Source organism: Hylobates moloch, unplaced genomic scaffold (genome assembly GCF_009828535.3).
Source record: "Hylobates moloch isolate HMO894 unplaced genomic scaffold, HMol_V3 SCAFFOLD_1, whole genome shotgun sequence".
Lineage (NCBI taxonomy): Eukaryota > Metazoa > Chordata > Mammalia > Primates > Hylobatidae > Hylobates > Hylobates moloch.
In genome coordinates this window covers 172,938,559-172,964,894 of record NW_026652276.1, presented here as the reverse complement: position 1 = coordinate 172,964,894, position 26,336 = coordinate 172,938,559, and the positions used below count along the sequence as shown (strand labels likewise).

At 38.3% G+C, this 26,336-nt stretch overlaps 2 protein-coding genes and 1 non-coding gene across 8 annotated transcripts in view; 2 read left to right on the top strand and 1 right to left on the bottom strand.

Annotated features, from left to right (window-relative positions):
* ABCB1 (ATP binding cassette subfamily B member 1) overlaps positions 1 to 26,336 on the bottom strand; it is a 217,537-nt gene that overhangs the window by 106,739 nt on the left and 84,462 nt on the right. The window contains exon 2 of the mRNA XM_032761171.2: positions 974 to 1,123. Within this exon, the coding sequence (XP_032617062.1) occupies positions 974 to 979 (6 nt within the window). The 5' untranslated portion in view covers positions 980 to 1,123. The remainder of the gene's footprint in view (positions 1 to 973; positions 1,124 to 26,336) is intronic.
* LOC116809964 (small nucleolar RNA U13) lies at positions 21,946 to 22,047 on the top strand. Its single transcript, XR_004370119.1, has one exon. It is a non-coding gene; the product is annotated as a small nucleolar RNA U13 (small nucleolar RNA).
* RUNDC3B (RUN domain containing 3B) overlaps positions 25,326 to 26,336 on the top strand; it is a 196,597-nt gene continuing 195,586 nt past the window's right edge. For 2 of the 6 annotated variants that reach the window (XM_032761177.2, XM_032761176.2), the window contains exon 1: positions 25,326 to 25,869. In XM_032761177.2, coding sequence (XP_032617068.1) covers positions 25,748 to 25,869 — 122 coding nt within the window. In that variant the 5' untranslated portion in view covers positions 25,326 to 25,747. The remainder of the gene's footprint in view (positions 25,870 to 26,336) is intronic. The other 4 variants (XM_058425087.1, XM_032761178.2, XM_058425075.1 and 1 more) reach the window with 3 other exon arrangements.

The following is a 26,336-nucleotide window of genomic DNA, read 5'->3' as shown; positions in this document are numbered from 1 at the left end:
ACAGAGTCTTGCTTTGTCGCCCAGGCTGGAGTGCAGTGGCACGATCTGGGATCTGGGCTCGCTGCAAGCTCCGCCTCCCGGGTTCATGCCATTCTCCTGCCTCAGCCTCCCAGGTAGCTGGGACTACAGGTGCCCGCCACCACGCCCGGCTAATTTTTTGTATTTTTAGTAGAGACGGGGTTTCACTGTGTTAGCCACGATGGTCTTGATCTCCTGACCTCATGATCCACCTGCCTCGGCCTCCCAAAGTGCTGGGATTACAGGCGTGAGCCACTGCGCCCGACCTCTTTTTTTTTTTTTTTACAAATTGTTAATTAGCCTTCTAACAGGCCACTATTTTTTCCACATGTTCTAATTGCATATGCATGTGTACAGCATTGTTCACTGTTTAAAGGCTTAACAACAACCCTGTGGTCCATCTGGGGTAAATGTATAAGCTTTCATCTTCATCACATGCATTTTAATCTTATTTGTGCCTATGATCTCTGTTTTCACTTTTGTTTTGCTTTGTTCCTTTATCTCACCTTTCATTTATGTAATCTTGTTGTATTGTATGTATCCTTTTGAATGGCCTTAAACCCTCCCTAAACAGTGCAGGATATAAATACAGTGCTGTATTGTTATGTTGATTATACTATTTCTACAATCTTGAGCATCAGGTAAAGATCTCTATCAAGAATATAAGTAAGTTAAAGATCAGAATAACACAGATTTTAAAAATAAGATTCTACCATTCTATTATATTGTATTCAATTTCTTTGCTCCACTGACATCAAAGTGTGAATATAAAACATAATGGACCTAAAACAAACTAGCTCTTGCTACTTTCAACAGTCCTTGATTTCTTGAAAGACACCAGTCTTGCATTTGTGCCACCACCACTCCTGTCAAGCTGAACTTGGCTGTTCTCCTTAAGCTTCCTTAATTTCTGGTGAAACCTACCTGGTCCCCTTGCAAGTTGACACTCACATACCTTCATTCAAGCAGTGATATTTCCATTTGAAGTGACTGCCACAATCTGCACCTTCTTGTCCTCCGCCCTCATGTAGCCGTTTCACCAACTTGTCTATACTCTCACAACATTAAAGATTTGCCTCTCTGCTGCAGTTTGTTCTATATGTATCTGTGGGAGTAATAATAGATAATGATAATAATAACAACTAACATTTATTAACTACTGGTCATTTATCAGGAACTGCCAAGCACTTCAAAGAGATTAAGTCATTTAATCTTTACAAGAATCCTATGAAGTAGTTACTATTGTTACGCCCACATTACAATAAAAGACACTGAGGTTTGCATTGTTTGCCCAGTCACACAGCAGGTAAGCTGCTAACCAATAGTCCCTCTCTCATAACCGTACTCTTAACCACTACCCTACACTGTAGTACATTATCATAGGACACTCCACTTCACTGCCTTTTCCAGCCCCATGAAGTGTTTTCTCCTTATGAGTCCATCTTGGAAAACCTGCAATGGCTCCCTGCCACAGACTATATCATATCTAACAGTTTCCTCTTAGCTTTTAAGAACCACAACACATGACTTCTCTCTAATCATCTTCCTCACCCTCAACATGTACATGTTCACTCCATTTCAGCCAAACTCACTGGGCTTCTCAGATGATATGCTCTTTTCACTCTGTGCTTTTCCACATGTAAATCATTAAAGTAAATTAATTTACAAAAGTTTTCTTCTTTGGTACCTGGCTCCATTAAACTATTTGGACTTCAAAGGCAGAAAAACTTAGATAAGGACCATCTCTGCTGATTATTATGCGTAGGTTTGAATGGGTTACTTAACTCCGCTATGCCACGGTTACCTTTTTGGTAAAGAGTAGATAGTATCTTCTAATGTTATGGCAAGATTAAGTGATTTGTATATTTAAAAGATTTGTACAGTGCCTGAAACACCCTAAACATTCAACATTGCTGTGTATTAGTAATAATGCCCTCTTCTCAGTCTCTTTTTGCCCTCCTTAGCATTCTTTGCAACTCATGTATGTAGTCACATCTATTTATCCATATATGTTTGACCTATTATTCTCATATCCCAGCTCTCTGAGTCCTTTATTATGAGTATTAACGACACATTTATAGAAATTAAAAAGCCATTCACCTATTTTTCCTTCTCCTGTGGTTTTTCTTTTGAATGTTCTTCTCATAACTCTTATTGTAAATCTTACGTATCTTTCTCTGATCTCTCTAATAATTTATTTTCTCTATTTTTCCTAGCTCCTCTATTTAGCCCATCTGAGTCCAAATTGAAGGTTCAACATGCTTAAAGAAGGAATGCAACTCACCTCAATGAACTTAATTGACCTGAGGAAGAGAAAGAATACAAGTTTCCACCCAGTCCAAAGAGCAAGACATATGACTCAATTGTGTTAACAATAATAAGGGATCCACACACTCTCCACCCTTTTATGTGTAATGATTTTTATGTATGAAGGACATGTGATTGATGTAATGATAGGGGATATTAAATGACTGTACTTGAACTCATGTCAGATTACATCAGATTGCTTCTATGGACCCTGCAATGAAAAAAAAATCCAGATTCTGAAGATCCATATGATCATTTTCAGAGGTTGTTTGTCTTGCCATCATTTAGCCAATACAGCAACAGACATGACTTGTGTGAAATGGTGATCAGATGATGATAAATTAATTTAATTTTAATTAAGTCGCTTAGTGACTTAGCCATGTGATAAGTTGATGGCAAATAGAAACCTGAATTATACTCCTCTTCGAACCCTTCCCCATCTACTCCAGCCAGAAATATTTTCTACCACTCTGCAATCCTACTTTTCAGTATCAGCATCTCTCATTTTGTATTTATTATTAATGTTTCATATGATTATGAATTTTTTTAATATTCAAACTGGACAGAGACTTATACAAAATAAAGTTTCAATAAATGTTTGTAGAAAATATTAAGTGCTGAGAATATGACATCAGAGGCAGATTTATGGAAATTACACTAGTAGGCTAAATGCCTAAGTTATCATTAGTGTGCCTTGAAAGATCCGTTGCCATGAACTATCTCCCTTATCAACTTCTTTTTATTGAGATGGAGTCTTACTCTGTCGCCCAGGCTGGAGTGTAGTGTTAACAATCCAGGCTCACTGCAACCTCCACCTCCTGGGTTCCAGCAATTCTCATGCCTCAGCCTCCTGAGTAGCTGGGATTACAGGAGTGCACCAGCACACCAGGCTAATTTTTGTAATTTTAGTAGAAATGGGGTTTCACCACATTGGCTAGGTTGATCTTGAACTTCTGGCATCAAGTGATCCACCCACCTCAGCCTCCCAAAGTGCTGGGATTATAGGCATGAGCCACCACGCCCGGCCTCCTCTATCAACTTCTAATATCTTTAAAACTCCATTAGAGAATCATCTCTCTGAGTAAGTCACTGCCCCCTATTGAAATAAATCTACCATAATAGCACAAGAAATGTTTTTAAATGAATGACAAAATTAAGAGGAGAGAAGACAACTGAGTAAGATAAAGGGAAAGAAGAAAACGAAGTGGCAACTCTTGGAATTCCAGCTTCATGACTTACTAGCTGTGTGGCTTTGAAGAAATACTCCACTGCTCAAAAACCTTGATTTCTGTGTCATTCAAATAAAGACAAAAACTGCATCTTCCTAGGGTTTTTGTAAGAAGAAAATAAGGTAAAATTTGATGTGTGTTTGGTATAAATTGTATTATTTCCCAAATATCCTAATAAAGATGGTCAATGGAGCCAAGATATGAATAAAAATTAAGAACATGAGAGTAAAAGTGATGACTGGAAAGAGCTAGTAATGGACATTGAAAATAAATAATAATATGGAAATAATTGTAAGTATTACTTTTAAAGAAATCTATAAAAACAACAAAATTATGAAGAAAATTGAATAAATTCACATTTAAAGCCAACAACAAACCATATAGCTATTTATTGCAAATATCACAATAGGTTAATATTCTTAATATATAAAGAGCTCATATAAATGGATAAGAAAAAATTCAAAGGTCTAATAGAACTGAGCAAAAGATGCAAATAGGCAATTCATACAAAAAAGCATGTAGTATACTGGTACTCAGAAGAAGACATACTGAAATATTCATGCTAACTACAAAGAAATGCAAATTACAACAGCAAAGATATTTTGAAAAATGAGACTATCACATGCTCACAAGGGTTAAATAAAACAAGTGGGAGTCGAAAATTATTCAAATGAATAAGGAAACATACATAAGGAAAACTTAAGTCTGTTTGACTCAGTAATTCAATTTTAGGAAATCTATCTTAAAGAAATAATTCCAAGTACAGGAAAAAATATCAGCCAAAGGTATTCATTGCTGCTTTATTTTATAACAGTGAAAAATGAGCAGTGACCTGAATACTTAATCACATATATATGGATGAATTAATTATTATACATCCTCTTTAAAAAAGTAGTAATATAAAACGTGCTTACAGAGTTTGTGATAACCTCAGAAAATACCTATGCTAATATGCAAGGAAAAAAGGCAGGGGAAAATTATAACAGCATACTATTCACGATATCAAGCAAATTAATTGGTGTAATATTAGAGAGAAAGATATCAAAGTGTCAAGAGTGATTATATTTTAGTGATGAAAGTTAGGTGTGAGTTTTTTACTTTAAATTTTTCTATATTTGAGAAATTTCCTATATTAAAAGTCTATTATTTTATAATAATTTTTATAAAAGTTTGGAGACGGGGATGAGAATGAATTTTCAGAATCCTGATTATTAGTATCTATCTCTCAGTGGAGTTTGCTGCTTATTAAGGGACAGTCACATTGAATGAAGGCCAAAATTAACTGGCTAAAACAAGAAACATTGAGAATTCCCAGTATTTTTCATTTATTAATAAGTTTCTCTTATTTCTGAAAATCTTACCCATGTTTCTAAGAAAAGTGAGAGAGAAAGAAGAGAGAAAGAGGTAGAGATAGAGACTCTTCTTAAGTAATAAGAAAATACATGGGAGACTGAAATAACTGGATTCTAGCTTTGGTCATCAACTGTCTATATAAGTTGGATACATGTTTTTTTTTTTTTTTCTAATTACTGTTTTCATATCAGCCTCAAAGAGTTATTGAGAAGATCAAAGCCCCGGAGGTACTTTTCATAACTAAGCACCATATACCTCCACTTGAGGAACATAATACAGAAGAGAGAAGTCCAATTAAGGACTTCAGTGTCATTCTCCTGAAGAATTTAAGTTCTGTGAGGGTAGAAATCTTGTCTCTGTTTTTATTCTGTATACAAAATGCAGCACATACTATGTGCTCAGTTTCTCCTTTGGGAGACTTAGAAATGTCCATCAGCAGCATTATTTGACATTTTATAGCTTATCCAAACAAATAAAGATGGACTTAAGCTGGGGGAATTATTTTTTTTCTTTGATTCTTTTTTTTTTCTTTACTTAATTTGTGTGTGTGTGTGAGACAGGGTCTTGCTCTGTCACCAAGTTTGAAGCGCAGTGGCACAATCACAGCTCACTGCAGCCTCAACCTCCTGCATTCAAAGGATCTCCCCACATCATTCTCTCAAGTAGCTGGGACCAAAGTTGTGTGCCACCATGCCTGGCGCCTGGCTAATTTTTTTTTTGTAGAGATAGGATCTCACTATGTTGCCCAGGCTGGCTAAAACTTTTATTGATCACTATGTGGCAAGTACTTTGCTAGATGCTGACAATATAAGGATGAGCCATGTAAAGTTCCTGAAGTTCTGTGTGTATATGTTGTTAGAGGCGAAAACTATTAGGATAATTTTAGCATATAAGGCAACTGTTTTGTTTTCATTTTGTTTTTACAAACAAACTGAACTTATATATCTAAAGTGACCAACTTCGTTTTCAAAGTCAATACCCAAGGAAGCTATATACCAATTTCAATGATGCCTGCCAAGAAATAGTTTGAACTTTTTTGTTGGATTTGTCTCAGAGTCTACAGAAATATGATTTTAATGTCCTCAATAATCGCAAATTTTGCCTTTTACTGATAAATTTAAATTTTAGAAACAAGATAACCCAACATTGCAGTGAAGAACATTGGCTTTGGCATCAAACAGATTGGGCTTAAGTTCTGGTCATTTGACATTGGAAAATTTGTTTCTTTTGCTGCAACTAAAACTCCTCATTTGTAAAATAAGACAGTGAATGTAAAGAAATTAGCTTAGTACCTGGATGTCTATATTCTGAATGTTTACTTGTGTTTATGTTGTTATCGTTAATAGACTAGCAAGTGATTTGCTTAAAAAAAGTTTCAATTAAAAATGAAATCTGGCTATAAAGTACTGAGCCATATTTTCTCCTGTGCTTAGTAAATTATTCTGAAGATTATTCCTCAGGGAAATTCCTTTGACATTCAACACATATTTGGTTGGAGCAACCCAACTATGTACCTATCTCCTCATTCTCTTAATTTATAACCAAACCCTTTGCCCTAAGATATCATCACTGAGGAATTCCTGACATAAAAATAACAATATTACCTGAAATGGCTTTTGAATTGCAGAGCTTATAAAAACACCATTTCCCTTTTAGTTTTTTTTTATTGTTTTATGATTCATAGACTTTGAACTTGTTTAATCTCAAATGAACTCTCTCCCAGGAGCAAGGTCAAATTAGTTCAATGAGGTAATGTTCACTCACTTATTTCTTTAGAACACTTAGTATTATTTCACAGGACATATCTATTTAAAGTATACTTCCATATACAAGAAACACTGCTAGCAGACCAATGAACAGTTGGTTAGATCTGACTTTACAATTTTAAGTTAGGAAATATTTTATTTTAAATTTTTATTGGAAATTCATTCACTCAACAGTATTAATCAAGTACCCTGTATATGTCATGTATTACTCTAAGTGCTTGGTATATATCCATGAGCAAAACACACAAAAATCCCTGCCTAGGTAGAACTTATATTTGGTGGTAAGAGTAGGCAGATAGATAACAACACAGTAAATAAGTGATTTTGTATGTTAAAAAGAGTAAAGCGTTATGGTGAAAAACAGAGCAGGGGAAGGACAGTGGAAGTACCACGTGGGCAAAGTTTACAATTTTAAGTAGGATAGTCAGGGCAGACCTCATTAAGGAGATAACTTTGAGCCAAGACAGGATAGAGCTGAAGGAAAGTTTTGAGTGGTGCCATTATTACATTGGAGATCCTTGAATACTAATAATTTTAAAGTTATTTCTTTAAAATGATTTCTAGCATAGGGTAATTTCATGCTCTAGTTTTTCTCTCTGGATTCATAGATGTTTGAGCCTGCAAGAGAATGTAGAGGTCATCTTATCCACTTCCTTTACTACTCTGAGTCTCTGAAATGCCAAAGAACTTGACCAAAACCACACATTCAGCTAGAAAGAGGGCCAAGTTAACATACAGGTTTTCTGACACTGAGCTTGCTGTTGATTCTATCATATTGACAGGAGGATTCTAACAGTGAGGATTTTAGATTGGCTCGCATGGGAATCCATGCTAAGGGGACAGGCGCAAATATATTCTCTAGCTATTTTACTTCACTTTTGCATCAATTTTCTGTCATCTTGATTTTATTTTTGCTCTTGACCAGCCAGACCAGCTTGTTTTAATGATCATTCTTCAGGATCCAGCAGAAGGTCCTAGAGTACATTTTATCTACTTGCCGTAGTGGTATCTGTAGTCCAAGTATCTGAGATACCAAAGCTGGCCAACTGAAGCCCGAGGTGGATTTTAAGGTGCAAGATTTGGAAAAAAAAAAAAAAAAATGTGCAGGAATTGCTATTACAAGTCGCACTTTGATTGTAATTAATAATAAAATTTATGTAAAATACCTAAAACTATATTAACACTTAGAAAATAAGGGAATGAGGCTAACGGTAGTGTAGAGACACTAGCAAAACTTAATTTATCGCACAACCTTTTCTTGAGACACAGATGAATTCTGATTCATATCTTTTTGTTGATTTCCCTTGCGTGTCTTTTCCAGTGAGATATTTTGTAATTCTGCCAAATATTTGACTATTGTCTCTACTGTTTGAATAATATGCCCTGACCTTGTAGTTGTGTTCCTTCTAATTGGCAACAAGTCATACTGCAGTGTTCTTACGTAGGAACTAGCTTTTTCTTTCTTTTTTTTTTTTTCTCAGCCAGGGTCTTGCTTGGTCACCCAGGCTGTATTGCTATGGTGCAGTCATTGCTCTCTGCAGCCTCCAACTGTTGAGCTTAAGTGATCCTCCCATCTTGGCCTCCAGAGTAGCTAGGACTACATACTACCACACCTGGCTTTTTTTTTTTTTTTTTTTTTCCCAGAGATAAGAGTCTTCCTGTGTAGCCCAGGCTGGTCTTGAAATTCTGGCAATCCTCTTTCAAGTGTTCATCCTGCTTCAGGCTCCCAAAATGCTGAGATTACAGGAGTCAGCCCCTGCATCTGGCCTGTTCTTTTTGTTTTACTTGAATACTATGCATTACAATCAAAGTAGTCATGCAGGCCGGGTTTATCCTTATTACCATTTCATCATGTGGCAAAGGCAAACCTTCTTACTCTACTATAGTCAAGTTTTCCTTATTCTCCATCATCTTTGTTACTGTTTAAGACAAATAATTATAAAAATTATGTCGCAGAAATTGCCACTAGAGTGTCTCTATGCATCTCATATTTGAGAACTGCCCAAACAGAACTCTTAATCCTGCCCCCACATTGGCTTCTCATTCAGCATGCATATCTAAGTACATAACACCACTATTTACTTTGTGTCAGAAACCTGGAGGAAGGGGAGAGGTTATTGCTAGCATCCCCTTTTCCCTTACTCTCTATATCCAATTTGAATCCAGCATCTTCTCAACAATGACAATAACTTTGTCCAAACCACTATATCCACCATCCATTTTCTCTTACTTGGGCTACTTTAACCAGTTTCTCCACATTTACTCTGGTCTTCTTCTAATTCACTCCCTTTGTAACAGCCAAAGTAATTTGTAAAATCTACATAGGACCATATCATATCCATGGGTAAGGCCTGCAAGGGCTTCCCACTGCTCTCAAGTTCAATTCCAAAGGTCCACAATAATCTGTCTTCTGCTTACCTCTATAGCCTCAGGCCAGTTCTCCCCTTATTCCTTCATGATCCAGTCACACCAGTCTTCTGTCAGCTCCTTGGAGCTTTGCTAGGCTCTATATTGCATAATGCTGAGGTTTGGGCTTCTATTGATCCTATCACCCAGAGTGCCCATTAGGATGTTTTTCAGCCCTTGCTCTCCTCCCTTCCTCCCTCCTCTTGAGGTTCCAAGTCTCTACTGTTTTCATCTTTATGTCTATGAAGACCCAAGGTTTAGCTCCAACTTACAAATAAGAACATGTGATAATTTGATTTTCTTTTTCTGCATTAATTTGCTTAGGATAATGGCCTCCAGCTGCATCCACATTTCTGCAAAGGACATGATTTTATTTTTTTTTTAGGGCTGTGTAGAATTCTGTGGTTTAGATGTACCACATTTTCTTTATCCAATCCACTGTTAATAAGCACCTAGGTTGATTACATGTCTTTGCCAGAAAACAGCATGTATTTTAAAAATATATTTTTAAATGCTTACAGCAAGTCTGAATTACTTGATTTATGCAGATTTGAGTTTTAGTTGTATGCATCTGTTGCAAATAAAATAATCAGGGTATGAAGTTTCTCAAAGGAATTGTTTTTTATTATATTATTTTATTTTAGATTTTCATAGCATGCTGTAGATGGCTTCTGCACTCCAGTTCTAATAATTTTATAACAACTAAATTTAACAAATATTTATAGAGCAATTGCACTGAGCATGCTAGATATAGAGATAAATTTAATTATTGACCTAAAAGGAGCTTCTAACACACCTGAGGAGAGAAAATAAAACAACTAATTTTTATTGAGCTCTAAAGTCAGGTTTTCCCACTGAATCTTGGCATGGGTAGTATTATGATTATCTTCATTTTAAAGAAGAGGGAACTAAGATTCAATGAGTTACAAAGTGAGTGGCAGGACTGATTTGTTTGAGCTCCTAATAGATTCTGGATATTAGTCCTCTGTTGAATGCATAATTTACAAATATTTTCTCCCATTCTGTAGGTTGTCTGTTTATTCTGATGATTGTTTCTTTTGCTGTGCAGAAGATTTTTAGTTTAATTCGGTACCATTTATTTGTTTTCATTTTAGTTGAATTTGTTTTTAGGGTCTTAATCATAAATTCTTTGCCTAGGTCAATGTCCAGAAGAGTTTTTCCTAGGTTTCCTTCTAGAATTTTTATGGTTTCAGGTCCTAGACATAAGTATTTAATCCACGTTGAGTTAATTTTTATATATATGGTGAGAGATAGGGATCCAGTTTCATTCTTCTGCATGTGACTATCCAATTTTCTCAGCACCATTTATTGAATAGGGTGTCCTTTCCCCAGTCACGATTTTGTGTGCTTTGTCAAAGATCGTTTGGTTGCAAGTATTTGGCTTTATTTCTGGGGTCTCTATTCTGTTCTATTGGTCTATATATCTACTTTTATACCAGTACCATGCTGTTTTGGTTACTATAATCATATAGTATAATTTGAAGTTGGGTAATATGATGCTTCCAGATTTGTTCTTTTTGCTTAGGATTGCTTTGGCTATTTGTATTCCTTTTTGGTTTCATATAAATTTTAGGATTGTTTTTCCTAATTCTGTGAAAAGTGATGTTAGTATTTTGATAGGAATTGCACTGAACTTTTAGATTACTTTGGGCAGTATGGTCATTTTCACAGTATTGATTTTTCTAATCCATGAGCATGGGATGTATTTCCATTCGTTTGTGCCATCTATGATTTCTTTCAGCAGTGTTTCATAGTTGTTCCTTTAGAGATCTTTCACCTCCTTGGTTAAGAATGTTCCTAGGTTTTGGTGGGGTTTTTTTGTATCTATTGTAAGGCTGATTGGGTTCTTGATTTGATTCTCAGCTTGGTCATTGGTGCATAGCAGTGCTACTGATTTATGTACATTGATTTTGTAACCTGAGACTTTACTAAATTTATTTATCAGATGTAGAATATTTTGGAGGAGTCTTTAGGGTTTTCTAGGCATAAGACCATACCATTGAAGAGATAATTTGGCTTCCTCTTTTCCAATTTGAATGTCCTTTATTTCTTTCTTTTTGCCTGATTGCTCTGGCTAGGACTTTCGATTTCTCAAAATTTAAAACAGAACTACGAATTGGCCCAGCAATCCCATTACCAGGTATATACACAAAGGAGAATAAATTGTTCTACCAAAAAGACATATGTGCTTACATGTTCATTGCAGTATTATTCACAATAACAAAGACATAGGATCACCCAAGATGCCCATCAAAGGTGGACTGAATAAAGAAAATGTGACACATATACACCATGGAATACTACACAGCCATAAAAAAGAACAAAATCATGTCTTTTGCTGCAACAAGGCCATTATCCTAAGTGAATTTACACAGAAACAGAAAACCAAATACCACATGCTTTCATTTATAAATGGGAGCCAAATATTGGGTACTCAATAGACATAAAGATGTCAACAACAGATACTGGAGTCTACTAGAGAGTGAGAGAGGGAGGGGAGCAAGAGTTGATCTATTGGGAACTATGCTCACTACCTGGGTGATGGGATCTTTCATAACCTTAACCTCAGCATTATACAATATACCCATGTAGCAAACCTGCACATATACCCTCCGTATCTAAAATAAAAATTGAGATTATTTTTAAAATACTTCCCTTAGCCATAAAACCTATGTTCCTTTAGTCAAAAATGGATCTACAAAAGGAAATTACCAGTTTTGGAAAGTTTATTCTTATTTATTAATCTAGACAAACTTGGTTTGTGTTAAATTATCCTTTGGTTTTATGATAATATTTAATATCCTCTATTTTTGGACAAACAATTCTAAATCTTTTATTTTTTTTTTACTTTATGAAGCTAGTTCTCTACTATAAACCAAAATAATTATAATATGATGAGTGAAGAATCTCATGCCTGTAATCCCAGTGCTTTGAGAGGCCAAAGCAGGAAGATTGCTTGAGGCCAGGAGTTCAAGACAAGCCTGGGCAACATAGTGAGACCCTGTCTCTAAAGAAAAATTAACAAATTAGCCAGATGTGGTGGCATGCACCTGTATTCTTAGCTACTAGGGATGCTGAGGCAGGAAGATTACTTAAGCCAGAAATTTGAGGTTACAGTGAGCAATCATGCCACTGCACTATAGCCTGAGCAACAGTGCAAGACTCTATCTCAGAAAAGAAAGAAAAAAGGAAAGAAAGAAAGAAGAAAGAGAGAAAGAGAAAGAAAGAAAGGGAAAGAAACAAGCTTGGCTGATATTTATATGTGATAGATTACAGCATTTTCTAGTTTATGGCATTTCAGTTCATGACCTTGCATCACAAAGCATCAGATTAAATAAAGATATTTTTCAAGATGAATCTTGTGTAACAAGAGTGTTGCGATCTAAAATAAAGCAAACTGAGATGTGTTAACAGACAGCCTGTTTAGATATTTAGAATTACTATTGGCTTTGGCTTTTATTCTTGTTACATTGTTTCCTGTCTCTCCTGCTAATATCCAGTTTAATAGCATGTTTAGGTACTTATAATAATTACTAATGGTTTTGTCTTTTATTCTTTTTGTTTGTGTGTGGTTTTTTTTTGGGGGGGGGGTGGTGGGGGGACGGAGTCATGCTCTGCTGCCCAGGCTGGAGTTCAGTGGCACCATCTCGGCTCACTGCAAGCTCTGCCTCCCAGGTTCATGCCATTCTCCTGCCTCAGCCTCCCGAGTAGCTGGACTAGAGGTGCCTGCCACCACGCCCTGCTAATTTTTTTTGTATTTTTAGTAGAGACGGAGTTTCACTGTGTTAGCCAGGATGGTCTTGATCTCCTGACCTGCCCGCCTCGGCCTCCCAAAGTGATGGAATTACAGGTGTGAGCCCCTGTGCCCAGCCTTGCCTTTTATTCTTATTGCATTGTTTCTTATCTCTCCTACTACACTATACATTCACAAAGGAAGGAGCTCTGTCTATCTTGTCCACTTCTATAATCCCTAAAAGCCTCTGCACAGAGTAAGGGCTTCATCAATATTGGTTCAATTAATGGATAAATAAGGTTGTGCTGTGTGTTTATTCCACTGAGAGTTAACAAGAGGCCAGTGTGGCTGGAGTGGAGTAACCAAAGGAAAAGAGCAGTAGGAGATGATGTCAGAGAAGTGACATATGGTTAGATCCTGCAGGGTGTGTAGGCTGTCTTGAGGACTTTGTCACTGAGTGAGAGAGAAAACCACTGAAGAGTTTGGAGCAGAGAAGTAACATAATCTCATCACTCTGGCTACTAAATTGAAATCAGACTGTAGGGAGCCAAGGGCAGAAACAGCTGGAAGCTGGGAAGCTGTTCCAATGATCCAGGTGAGCCCAGGGGAATGTAATAGTGGGAATAATGAAAAGTGCTTAGATTCTGGATATATTTTGAGGGTAGCACCAACAAGATTGCAAAAGGCCTTACATGCCATGATAATGTAATTTGTAGACTTTGTGATACAGTTGTTAAAATAGCCTATTAATAAGAAGAGATCAAAGGAGGAAGGAAAAGAAGGGTAAGAAGCCATATCAGAATCTCTAGGGTTTAAGTTTGAAAGGTGCATTTAATCTGATTTTCTATTGGAAAAAAATGATTTTTGAACACAAACTACGGAAAGTAAAAATCTACCAAATATTTTTTCCTGATGGGGATGGTGAGATATTCGGAAGACTGAGAAAGCAAGCATTGAGGAGAGCATAACAACCTCATGCGTGGCTTTGCTAATACTTAAGTTCATAGTAAATAGAAGGTACAATTTCTACCTTTATAGCTATTGCCTAGTATAAGATGCTTTAAGGTAGATTTTAACATAAAGTTATATTTTATAGTAGTGGTATAAAATAATAAGCATCTATCTTCTAAAATTATGTACCTGAGTGTTATTTATATCCAAAATGGTATTGTCTATTACTCGGAATAATAAGATATCTTAAATATCAGTATTCTGGGCTATTGTTAGTTTGTTGTGATTTCTGCATTGTGAGGCTTTGGACATCTGTGCAGAGTGAATATATATAAGAAAAGGACGAAGATATCCCAAGAAATCCTTTTTGTCAAACCTGAAAGGCTATAAAGCATTTGTTATAAGACTATGAAGAAGGGGAAATATGTGATAAGGAGTGATGGATGTTTTGTGCAATCTGGAGCTGACACAATTTCTTGGTTTTGTTTTTTTTTAAGCAGAAACAATGTTAAGGTCAAAATCATGGAGCTCTTGCCAAACCACCAGACTTGATATTCACCGGAATATCTTAAGGAAGGACAATTAATGATAATAGCTAACAATTGTGCAGCACTTGCTACACATCATGCCCTAAGAGTTTCGTTTATGATCATGGTATCTCCCCATCAGGTAAATATCAAGAGTTTCATTAGTTACTCATTTATCTTGTCCCAGCTCCTGTGAAATTACCATATGTACTATCATTATTATCCCAACCTTAGAGATCAGAAAACCGAAGTACGTAGAAATTATACAGTTTTCCCAAGGTCATATAATTCATGAAGAGCAAAGCTGAGAGCCATTTGTATATGCTCTTCCCTTGTGATAAGGGCAGCTAGAATTGGTCTAGAGACCAACTGGTCTCTTCCCTTGTGATAAGAAACCAATTGGTCTCTTCCCTTGTGATAAGGGCAGCTTGAATTGGTCTGTCTCTTCTTCTAAGAGATAGCAAGCAAACTTGCACAAATTATTGGTGAGGCCTAGTAGGGAATGGGTTTGTGTGGCAAGGGGAGGGGAGATGAGCTAATGGGAGTGGGATATAAGTTGATTTGGGTTATATATTCTATGCAGCCCATGAAATTAGAGTTCTGCCTGAGCCTGCAATCTGGGAATCACAAAATTAGTAAAATGAGATTATCTAGATCTGTTGACTTGGATACCTTTAAGTGGTTGAAGACGTGGATCTGTTTGCTAAATTTCACTTAAGGGAAGAGAGAACTCACGCATAACCAGGCAATCTTATACTCAGATATTCCCTTTAAAAATTGTCAGTTGTCCAAAAAATTCTTATCTGTTCTCCAATGTATTTTTCTTTTTGATAGAAGATAACAATGTCCCAGAAAACCAAAACTTTGGTAATATGTATGTCAAGGATCCCCATATATGATAAAGGAGATGTTTTCTGAGAACCTCACTGTGTTGAAGGTTAGAAAACATTTAACAATGGCAACATATGTCCTTCTCATCTGAGGCAAAACACAGCACATTGTTGAAAAAGAAGCAGAGTGATTATTGTTTGTCTTCTTCTCTAGAGCACAACTAGGCTCAGTACATGAGATTGCACATTACTGCCACCTATTATCAGGAACGTACCAAAGTTTTAAAACAAGAACTAGAGCTTCCAATCACAAAGACTGTAGTCCTAAGTCTTTAGGGAAACTAAAGAAATCTTGCATTCGGAGTGCTGTCAAATCATTTTGGGGCAGCGCTTTCTACTTAATGTTCTCCACCATTCTCCACATGGCAGCCAGAATGAGCATTTCAAAACTCAGATCTGATCTTGTGAGCCTTTGGTTTCAAACTGTTCCAAGGGCTTCTCAACATTCTTAGGATAAAGATGAAAATGTTTAATGTGATCAGTGAGCCTGTGAATAAAACAAATCCTATCTTCCTCTCTGGCCGTCTGTCTAGCCATACCCTCCTGATCCTCCTTACTCTCTGAGCTCCAGCCACATTAACTTCAGGCACAGTGTATTTCCTCCAGCCACAGGCCATTTGTACATACTCTTCCTCTGCCTGGATAGTTTCTCCTACCTCGAGCTGCTTTACCTAGTTCACTCCTATTCTTCCTTCATACCAGAGTTCAATCATTACTTCCTTCCCTGGCACCCTTGCAGGGCAACAGTGTTGTCTAATTCCAGGGGCCCTGTTGACATTATCTTCTGTAGGAATGAATAGTCTCTCCTGGAGTCCTGCCCCAACTTCTTTTATATGTTCTTCTCTCCTTTGGAACATTTATCGTACTGTATAAGTATGTACGTGTTGATTTATTTAGGTTTTGATACCTCTCTCTCCCATCTAAATCTTAAGCTCTATGAGAGCAGGAATTTTTGCTCACCATTGTACACCCACAGTCTAGCATAGTGTCTGTCACATAATTGGCAACTAAAAAATATTTATTGAATAAGTAAACACAACAAATATTTGGAGACTACTAGTAGGCTGATAGTCTTGGAGACTACCAGGAGGTTAATAGTCTCTTTGAATTTAGCTGTATCCAAATTCCTATAAACCTACCAATAGAAATAGTTTGGGTTGGGGAGGACAATGCCAGGTTAACAGACACTTAAAACACATCTCTGTAAAGAACGTGTTCCTTCTTTCACCTCTGTGGTTCACAGATTTCTAAAATGGTCCTTATCATCTTGGCTCCCTGGTATTACTCCTGTGATTACATTACTTTGCACAGCAAAGGGATCTTGCAATTGTAATTAAGGTTACTAATCAGTTGACCTTGAGATAGGGAGATTATCTAGGTAGGTGAAATCTAATCACATGAGCCCTTTAAAAGCAGAGAGAATTCTTTAGTTAGGGGTAGAAGAAGTCAGAAATTTGAATCATGAAATTTGATAGATGGAGGAAGCCATATGCAATGGGCTTCACAGCAACACTCAGTCAAGAGCCAGCCAGAAATCAGGGACCTCACTCTTACAACTACAACGGGATTCTACCAACAATTTGAATGAACTTGGAAGTAGATTCTTTCCCAGAGTCTCCAGTTGAGGACATAGCTTAACTGAAACCTTGATTTCAGCCTTAGGAACCCCTGAGCAGAAAACTCACCTGTACTGTGCCAGACTTCTGACCTACAGAACTTTCAGCTAATAAATGGGTATATTTAAACCATTCTGTTTGTGTAATTTGTTATACAACAATAGAAAACTAATATAACCGTTAAACATTGGCTTCCAAATTTGTCAGTAAATATTTGAGAAGATATTAACCTTACTATCAAGGTCAATTATATAAACCACAATGAATGAAATTAAGCTTGGCTGGGCACAGTGGCTCACACCCATAATCTCAGCACTTTGGGAGGCCAAGTGGGCAGATCACTTGAGGTCATGGGTTTGAGACCAGCCTGGCCAACATGCCAAAACCCCATCTCTACAAAAAATACAAAAATTAGCTGGGTATGGTGGCACATGCCTGTAATCCCAGATACTCAGGAGGCTGAGGCAGGAGAATCACTTGAACCCAGGAGGCAGAGGTTGCAGTGAGCCAAGATTGTGCCACTGTACTCCAGCCTGGGTGATAGAGCAAAACTCCATCTCAAAAAAAAAAAAAGTAAGCTTGACAAATATCTGAATGATAACCACAACATTCTTCTTTTCCTTACTAAGGTTTATTGGTTGACACAGGTAAATATACTTGGCCAAATTTATGAGTTGAAGATTGCTGCTGTCCAATTTTGGAACACTAAGCAGAAATCGTAGTGACTGTAAACTTATTTTTATATATACATACACACAAACACATGTGTGTGTGTGTGTATATATATAAATGAATACATTGACCTTGAGATTTCAAGGGGAATCATTAATGCCATTGTCATTTTGACGTATTTTGTTCCTGAAAGTTCAAGTGGCGATCATTAATATCATTGTCATTTTGTTATATTTTAAGCTTGCATAAGCAGAATTCAGTCGTGGATATAGTAAATTGGTACTAAAATGTCTTTTAATCATCTTAAAGATTACTTGTGGATTACTGAGGGAACATTTTCTTAAAAATTATTTTATGAGAAAAAGTCTCATTTAGTCTATCCATAGGAAAAATCAAAACAAGATTTTTCTTGACAACATGGCTGAAAACCTGCTTAGACGTTCGTGAGTAACTCATATTTTTCTTTTCTTTTTTTTTTCTTTCTTTCTTTTTTTTTTTTTTTTGACAATTTTCGCTCTGTTGCCCAGGCTGGAGTGCAATGGCATGATCTTGGCTCACTGCAACCTCCACCTTGCGAGTTCAAGTAATTCTTCTGCTCAGCCTCCTAAGTAGCTAGGACTACAGGCGCGTGCCACCACGCCCAGCTAATTTTTGTATTTTTAGTAGAGATGGTGTTTCACCATGGTGGTCAGGCTGGTCTCGAACTCCGACCTCATGATCCACCCGCCTCGGCCTCACAAAGTGCTGGGATTACAGGCAAGTAACTCGTTTCTAACTGATGTTTAGTCTTTGCCAAAATATCTTCAATAGGATTTTTTTTCTAAAGCGTTTACATTTGAATCCGTTGCATGAGATAATTTACAGAAAATTACTTTGTGGAATTCCAATATTTTAGTTATGAAAGCAAATTCTTAGTGTTAAAGAGATTTACGTGTTGTTCCACTAACTTCACCATTAATCTTTATTTTTCTGAGCTAGTGCCTGGAAAACCAACAGAATCATAACAAAAAATGAGTAAACACTTTTATAATCTAAGCATACAAAAGCTTTTCTAAGATTCATGTGAAAACCAAAAATGATAAAAGTAAAAATACAAAAATTTGACTGCATAAAAATCAAACCAATAGAATCTGAAAATCTAATAAAAACAATAAATACATGTTAAAAGATGATTGTGCAAAAATGTATAGCTTTCCTGTGTAAATATTGCAACTATTTAGGAAGTGTAGTGGAAAAAAAGAACCCTACTCATAATACCAGTCTGAAACTCCGTGATAAAACTATGAAACGCCACCAAGTGAAATAAAAATAAAGTGAAGAAATAGACATACTGTCATCTTAGATCATTGCAAATATTGGGAAGATGTTAATTTTACCTAATCATAAAGATCATGCAATTCTAATCAGAATCCTTATAGGCTTTTCTTGGTGAGAAAGATGTGTCAAAACGATTCTTACGTTTCTATGGAAGAACAGACATTTCAGAATTACCTAAGAACATTCTGAAAGAGAATAATTAGGGAATACTAACCTTACAAGATCTTAAAAATAATTACCAGGCTTTGCCACTTATTAGATTTTGGTACCACTAGCTCATAAATGATAAATCGATGGATGAAAATAGAAAATCCAGCAGTAGACTAAAATTGTATACATTTAGTACCTGACAAAGGTAGCATTTTATATCAGCGGGAAAGGATGCATTATTTAATACTAGCATTGGATAACTGTTGACTGTTTGGAAAAATTAGGCTCTTTCACCAATTGACTCTTACACAAAGATAACTCTATAAATATCAAATTTGCAAATGCAAAAAGAAAAACACTACAGAAAAGTTGGTAAATACTTTTATTATCTTAGCATACAGAAGCTTTTCTAAGCATTGTGTGAAAACCAGAAATTATTTAAAAAACGAAAATTTGATTGCATAAAAAATCAAAATTTCTATGAGATGCAAAACATAAACAAATACAAACACATAGTAACAGATTGGTGAGAAAATATATTGACGGTGTGTAGAATAAACTGATTTAGGTAAAATTAAGTATATATTTCTCTTTTGTATGTCTGGAGACCTATCCAGAAAAAAAGTTGTTGTGAAACATTAATGTTAGCTGTTTCTATGGATTTATTATCATGGGCACAATTCTTTATTAAAATGCAACCTCGTTATTTAATTATTTCATGATACATTTAATATTGGCAGTAAGACAAAGATGGATCATTTAATAAATAGAATTGGGACAGTGGTTAATCATTGGAACAATGAAGTTATATTCTAATTTCATACCTTCATATAGTGCAAATAGGTTAACTATTTTTGATATAAAAAAGAAACCATAAAGTATATAATCTTGGAGGTGGCAAAGGCTATTCTAAAATGATCAAAGGAAAAAACCAATAAAGGAAAATATTGATGAATTTCATTTATATAAAATATTTTAAACATCTCCTTATAAATAACTAACACCGTAGGTAAGGCAAACAATGAACTGGGAAAAGTATTTGTCATACATACAATAAACAAATATGATGATGAGCCACTATAATGAAGACCAATATTTTTTGGAAAATATGGGTAAAGGGCATGAACGGGCAAAACATAAATGAACAATAAGCGCACAAAATAAATGTGCATTTTCATTACTAACAAAAAACAAGTTAAAATATCAAAAAGATATTGCTCTTTGCTTGTTGTGCAGAAAAACAATAAAAAGAACAATAGTTCCTAGAGTGAGCAAGAGTGTAAGAAGACTTACGTACTGTTAGTAGGATGTAAATTGGTAAAACATCTCTAGGAAAAAATTTAATTTGTGGTTAAAATTATGCATATCTTTTGATTCAGAATACACTTTCTGAATAAAAAATGAAAGCCTGAGCTCCAGAATTATCTAGAGACTACATTCCATGAGTGATACAGTTGGTCAGTGTGTAAAATCCTTCTTGATTCTTAAGAACCATGTGTACAGTATGGGAGTTTTGTGTTTAAGCCTTATCTGGAGTTACTTTCTTAAAAAAGGCAGTGAAACATGTTTAAAAAAAACAATAAATTTTGGGCCAGTCATGGTGGTGCATGCCTGTAATCCCCACACTTGGGGAGGCCAAGAAGGGAGGATCGCATGAGACCAGGAGTTCATGAGCAATCTGTGCAACATAGTGAGACCTTGTCTCAATAAAACATTTTTAAAAATAAAAACAACTAAGCAGCTGTGGTGGTGCATGCCTGTGTCCCAGCTACTTAGGAGGCTGAGCCCTTGAGTATCCCTTGAACCCAGGAGTTCAAGGCCGAGGTAAGCCATGATTACCCACTGTACTCCATCTTGGGCCCCAGAGTAAGACCCTGTCTTTAAAATAATAAACTTAAAAAAATAATAGATTTTCTAGCTGATGATTTAGATTTCAATCCTGGCTCTGCCATTTACTGTGTGACTTTCTATATGTTACTTAATGTCTCCAAGTCTCTGTTTCCTTGTTTGTAAATGGGAGAATATAATAATACTTACTTTAGAGAATGGTTCTGATGATTAATTGATGCAATCCATACAATGTCTGGAGTCTATAATTTCTGGTTTGTTAACGCCCTTCTACATGATAAAAAAATTTAAAAAGAAAAATATTCTCTGTTCGAACTGAGGGTATTTGCCCTCCTCAAAGAAACTGTAGGACCAAATCCACTTTGTTTCGATCAGCCTTTACCCATTGACTTTTTACAGAGAACAGTGTGGGAGACCCATCAAGGTACTCTTCACTATGTGTCTATCATAGCCTGTAATACCCACCTCACTACCCATACCCTATTAATGAGCATGCTTTGCGCTTCCTTGCCCATGACCCCGTCTGCACTCCCTTCCCTGATGCTCTCTGGAACTTTTGCTCTATGACCAATACTACCTTGCATTCTCCAATTCTTTGGAATGGTCTTTCTGCTTCCTCTTCTCAACGGAAACCCATACCTCCCCTGAGTGTTCTGTTTCTCTTGACTTACTCACAAATGGACTATTTTTTTTTAAAGCAATTTTCATACATTTTCTTCATGCTCGCTTTTGATAGTTTTTTTTTCTCTCTTGCATTACTAACCTTTCCCTCCCAGTAGATTCATTGCATCAGCTTCAAAAGATGCTCAAGTCACTTCTGTGAAAAATAATGACATGATAGCAATAAAACACCAACGTCCCTCTGTTCAATGTTCCCCCACACCACCACTCTTTTTCTCCTCTTTCATAACTTTTTGAGATTGTGTGATACTCATTTCCCACTGACTTTTTTCTCACTGCAATTTGGCTTTCACATTCATTGTGCCACTGAAACAGTGCTTATTGATCTGCAGGAGTACTTTATAGAGGAAATTAGCTCTTTGTCTGTGATTTGAGTTTTAAAAATGTTTTCTCGGTCTCATTTACTTTTGATTTTGCTTATGATGATACTTGATTTGTGGATTTGAAAAAATTTGTATCTCTCCATTTGCGGTTCATAAGCATGATGATTGAGCTTTTACACACATGTGAGATGTGCCTCACTCAATCCTTGTTATGATGTCAGCATATTACCCATCTGACGTCAAAGTAAATAAAAATTTAAAAAATTACATCTTCAATGTTTCTAGTTTCTTCTGTACAGATGCTGGGTTTATGGCATATTTAAAAAGTCCACTTCTCTGAGACTAGAATAAACTATGGTTTGGTAATCTCTCTGGTTTATAGCACTTTATATTTACATTTTATAGTATTTTATATTTGAGGACATTTTATATGTTGCACTTGTAATTTTGTCTGTTTCGATTAGAAGAAGGAATTTGGGAAAACGGTGAATGGGTATGTTCTGCCCATTCGGTTCTACAGAATTCCTATAAGTTAATTTAGGTATCTACTGTTTTCATAATTTTTACTGTGGCTCTTTGTAAAATCTTTGAATACCTTTGTGCAATACTTAAATAAATAAAAATAATTGAAATAGGTGCCAAAAGAAGTCCAAAAAGTAACGTGGACTCATGGAGTTCTATAATAGTATTATGCTGTGTACTGAATAAATTGATTGACAATATCCAGATTAGTAATCTAGAGGGAGAAAGAGACCCAGGACATACCACTTGGGATTAAAGTGAGAAAAGCCTTATCAAATAAGGCCCCCATGTGGCAGTGTAATGACACTCCATACATAAAACAAAACAAAACAAAACAAAACAAAACAAAACAAAAGACAAAAACATAGCTTGTTTATGGCAAAGTCTTGGTAAGCAAGTACTAACATGTCAACTAAATCCTTCTAAGAGTGACATTTGAAAAATAACATTATGGTCGGGCGCGGCGGCTCACGCCTGTAATCCCAGAACTTTGGGAGGCCGAGCCGGGCGGATCACGAGGTCAGGAGATCGAGACTATCCTGGCTAACACGGTGAAACCCCCTCTCTACTAAAAATACAAAAAAATTAGCGGGGCATGGTGGCGGGCGCCTGTAGTCCCAGCGACTCAAAAAGAAAAAAGAAAAAAGGGAAATAACATGATTACCTCATCATTTAAGATGGAGTTTTACTAAGTTTTCAGTCATAGTTCGCAGTGCAAATAACACGAAAATGTACTGGAGGCTAGGAAGCCAATTTTGAGGATAGTAACATCTCACTTTTCTCGTTCTGTCATGATCACTCACTTTTATCTTCTTGATAAATGCTTCAGAGGCCTGTGTGTTCTCTCCCTCACTCACGACACACTCAAGCATGGGTTTTTAGAAATTTTCTTGATAACTAATGGCTTTCCACTCTTTTCCTTCTGCAGTTTTATCTGTGGTTAAATAATAACATCAATTTGAGTAGTATTTGTCATTGCCAGCGCAAATATTTTGCAGAGATTCCCTGCATAGCCAGTGCATCTGTTTCCTGATGGCTACTTCTGAATCCAAACTGTTGGACTAGCAAGAAGAGACAAGTTAAGTTGTAGCTCCTAGAAGAAGACTTTTTATAAGCCTCCGTGTGACAGGAGAGCAGACACATAATGTTCTGGAAGAAGTGCGCTGACTAGTCACAAACATCCACATATAGAAAACTCCCCTGCTTTTATTAACTTGAAAGATAAAGTGTAAAGTCTGACTAAATTGTTTTCTTAAAATTTTAATGTATGAGTGAATATCGTAGCACATTAGTTAAGACCGACACTATATACGTATGGCGAGAGAAAGAGGAATATATATACATATATATGTGTGTGTGTATATATATATAGAGAGAGAGAGAGAGAGAGAGAGAGAGATGGAGTCTCACTCTGTCGCCCAGGCTGGAGTGCACTGGTGCAGTCTCCGCTCACTGCAACCTCCGCCTCCCGGGTTCAAATGATTCTCCTGCCTCAGCCTACCGAGTAGCTGCCACTACAGGCGCGTGCCACCACACCCGGCTAATTTTTGTATTTTTAGTAGAGACGGGGTTTCACTATGTTGGTCAGGCTGGTCTCGAACTCCTGACCTCTTGATCCGCCCGCCTCAGCCTCCCAAAGTGCTGGGATTACAGGCGTGAGCCACCGCGCCCAGCCCATATATTTCTATTCTACTAAACAGAATAGTAGAATAAAATTAGACATGGTAGCTGAAAAGGATGATTCTTTGATTATTTTAAAGAGATTTTTAAACTTTAAAAACCTCAGAAATTAGGAATTTACAACTTTGTAACACAAACGTGCGTTGTTAAAACATTCAAGAGTAACAGTATGTCCTGTATTAATAGGGATAATATATAAGAAAAATAGAGATAGCCACACAAAACTATATATTCTACAACATTCTTTGACAGAAACTTCAAAAGCAGGGGTGAAAGATACATGGATTTTGGAGCCACTGAAGCCGTGAAATTTCAGTAAAAATTATGTCAAATGTGACTTCAAATTAAATTCGAGAAACATTTATTGAGAACCTGTTCTATGTACAGCACTGTGCTAGGTCCCACAGGGAGAGTAAGTCATTTAGGATTGCACTCTAAAATCTGGGCATACTGGTGCAAAAGGAGGTAAAGAGCAGGCGTGGGTGAGTGTCAGAGGACCTGGCCCAAGCCGGGACCCTCCTGCACGTAAAACGGGGGGTAGTGAGAAGCTCTAGGAAGGGGCCGCTTCCGAACACGCGCGTCGAGGAGGGCGCTCCAGGACTCTGAGGGAGCAGCCCGGCTGGACCGAGGCCGCGTCGTTCCTGCGCTTACTATTCCCAGACCCGGACTCCCGATTCCGGAGTCACGGCCCAGGACGCGAAAAGACTCTACGCTGGCACCGCGCTCCTCTTTAGGCGGGCGGTCAGTCTCGGGTGCGGGCTGCGCTGGAGGCTGAGGTGGGAGCGACATGATGTGGAGGGGCAAGAAATGTCGGCACCAGATGCGCCAAGAAGGAGATTCTACGAGCAATTCCCCCCTCGGGCCATTGTGTTGCTGTTTATTAGCCCCTGGGAGGGCGTCAGGACAAAAGGAACCCTCCTCCCTTCTTAGTACTCAGGCCCAAGGTCGGGTGTGGGAGCCGGCGCGCTGCTTTCTAGGCAGGCACTGAAGGTACGGCAGCCACGGAAATAGGTAACAGCCGTTAAAGCTTGGCTACAGGCAAGGGGTGGCAATCGGCCCCTGGCGCTGTGGGGCCCCGCATCCCACAATCCCCGCGGCTAGCCTGCGTGGCTACTGGCGACAGCTAGCGGGCTGCGAAAGCGAGCCCGGCGTCTTGACAGCAGCCCACGCGTCGAGGCGGGGCTTGAGCCCGCTGCTTTAAAAGGTCCGCGCGGCCGGCCCCGCCCCTCTGGTGCCGCGATTGGATCCGGCGGGGGTAGCGTTGATTTGATAGGCGCAGAGAGGGTGGGGCTGCGCACGCGAGGCAGGGGGCCTTGCCGCTGTCTCCGGGGCTGGGGCACGAGTGGCTGCGGAGTGTGGGTGGTTGGGCGTGAGGGGCCGACGGGCTCGCGCGCGCGCCGTCTGCTGAGGTCCCTCGGGAAGGAGGAGAGCGCCCGACGCCGACCCGCACGCGCAGCCCGGCAGTCGGCGGCGCGCCGAGGGCGGAGGTGGTGTGTGTGTGTGTGTGTGTGTGTGTGTGTGTGTGTGTGTGTGTGTGTGTAGCTCGGGTGCCAAGGGCGAGCCATCAGTCCCCGGGTGCGAGTCCCTGCTGTCTTCCACACCTTTCCTCCCTCCAGGCTCCTTTCCTACATCCTTCCCGCGCCCCCACGGTTGCGGACCGAGCGAGAACCCACTTAAGCAGGTGTGGGGGGCGTGCGGGGTGGCACGAGACAAAAGGGGCACGGGGGTAAGCCCAGCATGGCCTCCCGGAGCCTGGGGGGCCTGAGCGGGATCCGCGGCGGTGGCGGCGGAGGCGGCAAGAAAAGCCTGAGCGCCCGCAATGCTGCGGTGGAGAGGAGGAACCTGATCACAGTGTGCAGGTACGGCAGCGCAGGGCGAGAGGAACCAGCCTCCGGCCGGGGCTGAGAGCCCTGGGCGTCCGCGCGGGTCCCTGGGGGTCCCGGGCATGATGGGCTGCCGCCCAATGCCCCCGCTTATGTTGCGCCAGCCAAATCTGTGAGCGCGCAGCTCCTTGGACAGGGGCCCGGGTCTGGACACCGCCGCAGCCCTGGACTTTGTATCGGTTCCAGTGCTGGAGGTACCGGAGGATAGAGCTTGGGGCGGGGCTGGGGGAGGATTTGTTTTGAATGTGCAATCTAGTGTCAGAGTGAAAGAGGAGGGCAAGGAAGAAGAGCACTTTCATTTAATGCCCATTCAGCTGCCAGCCAGCTTTTGATAAAGTGGTAGTTACTGTGATTGTTTACTGTGTTGCCCCCAAATCAGAGTGCATTTCGTTGTTTTGGCTTGTTTACATTATCTTCACCCATTTCATTTCACACGTTAGTTG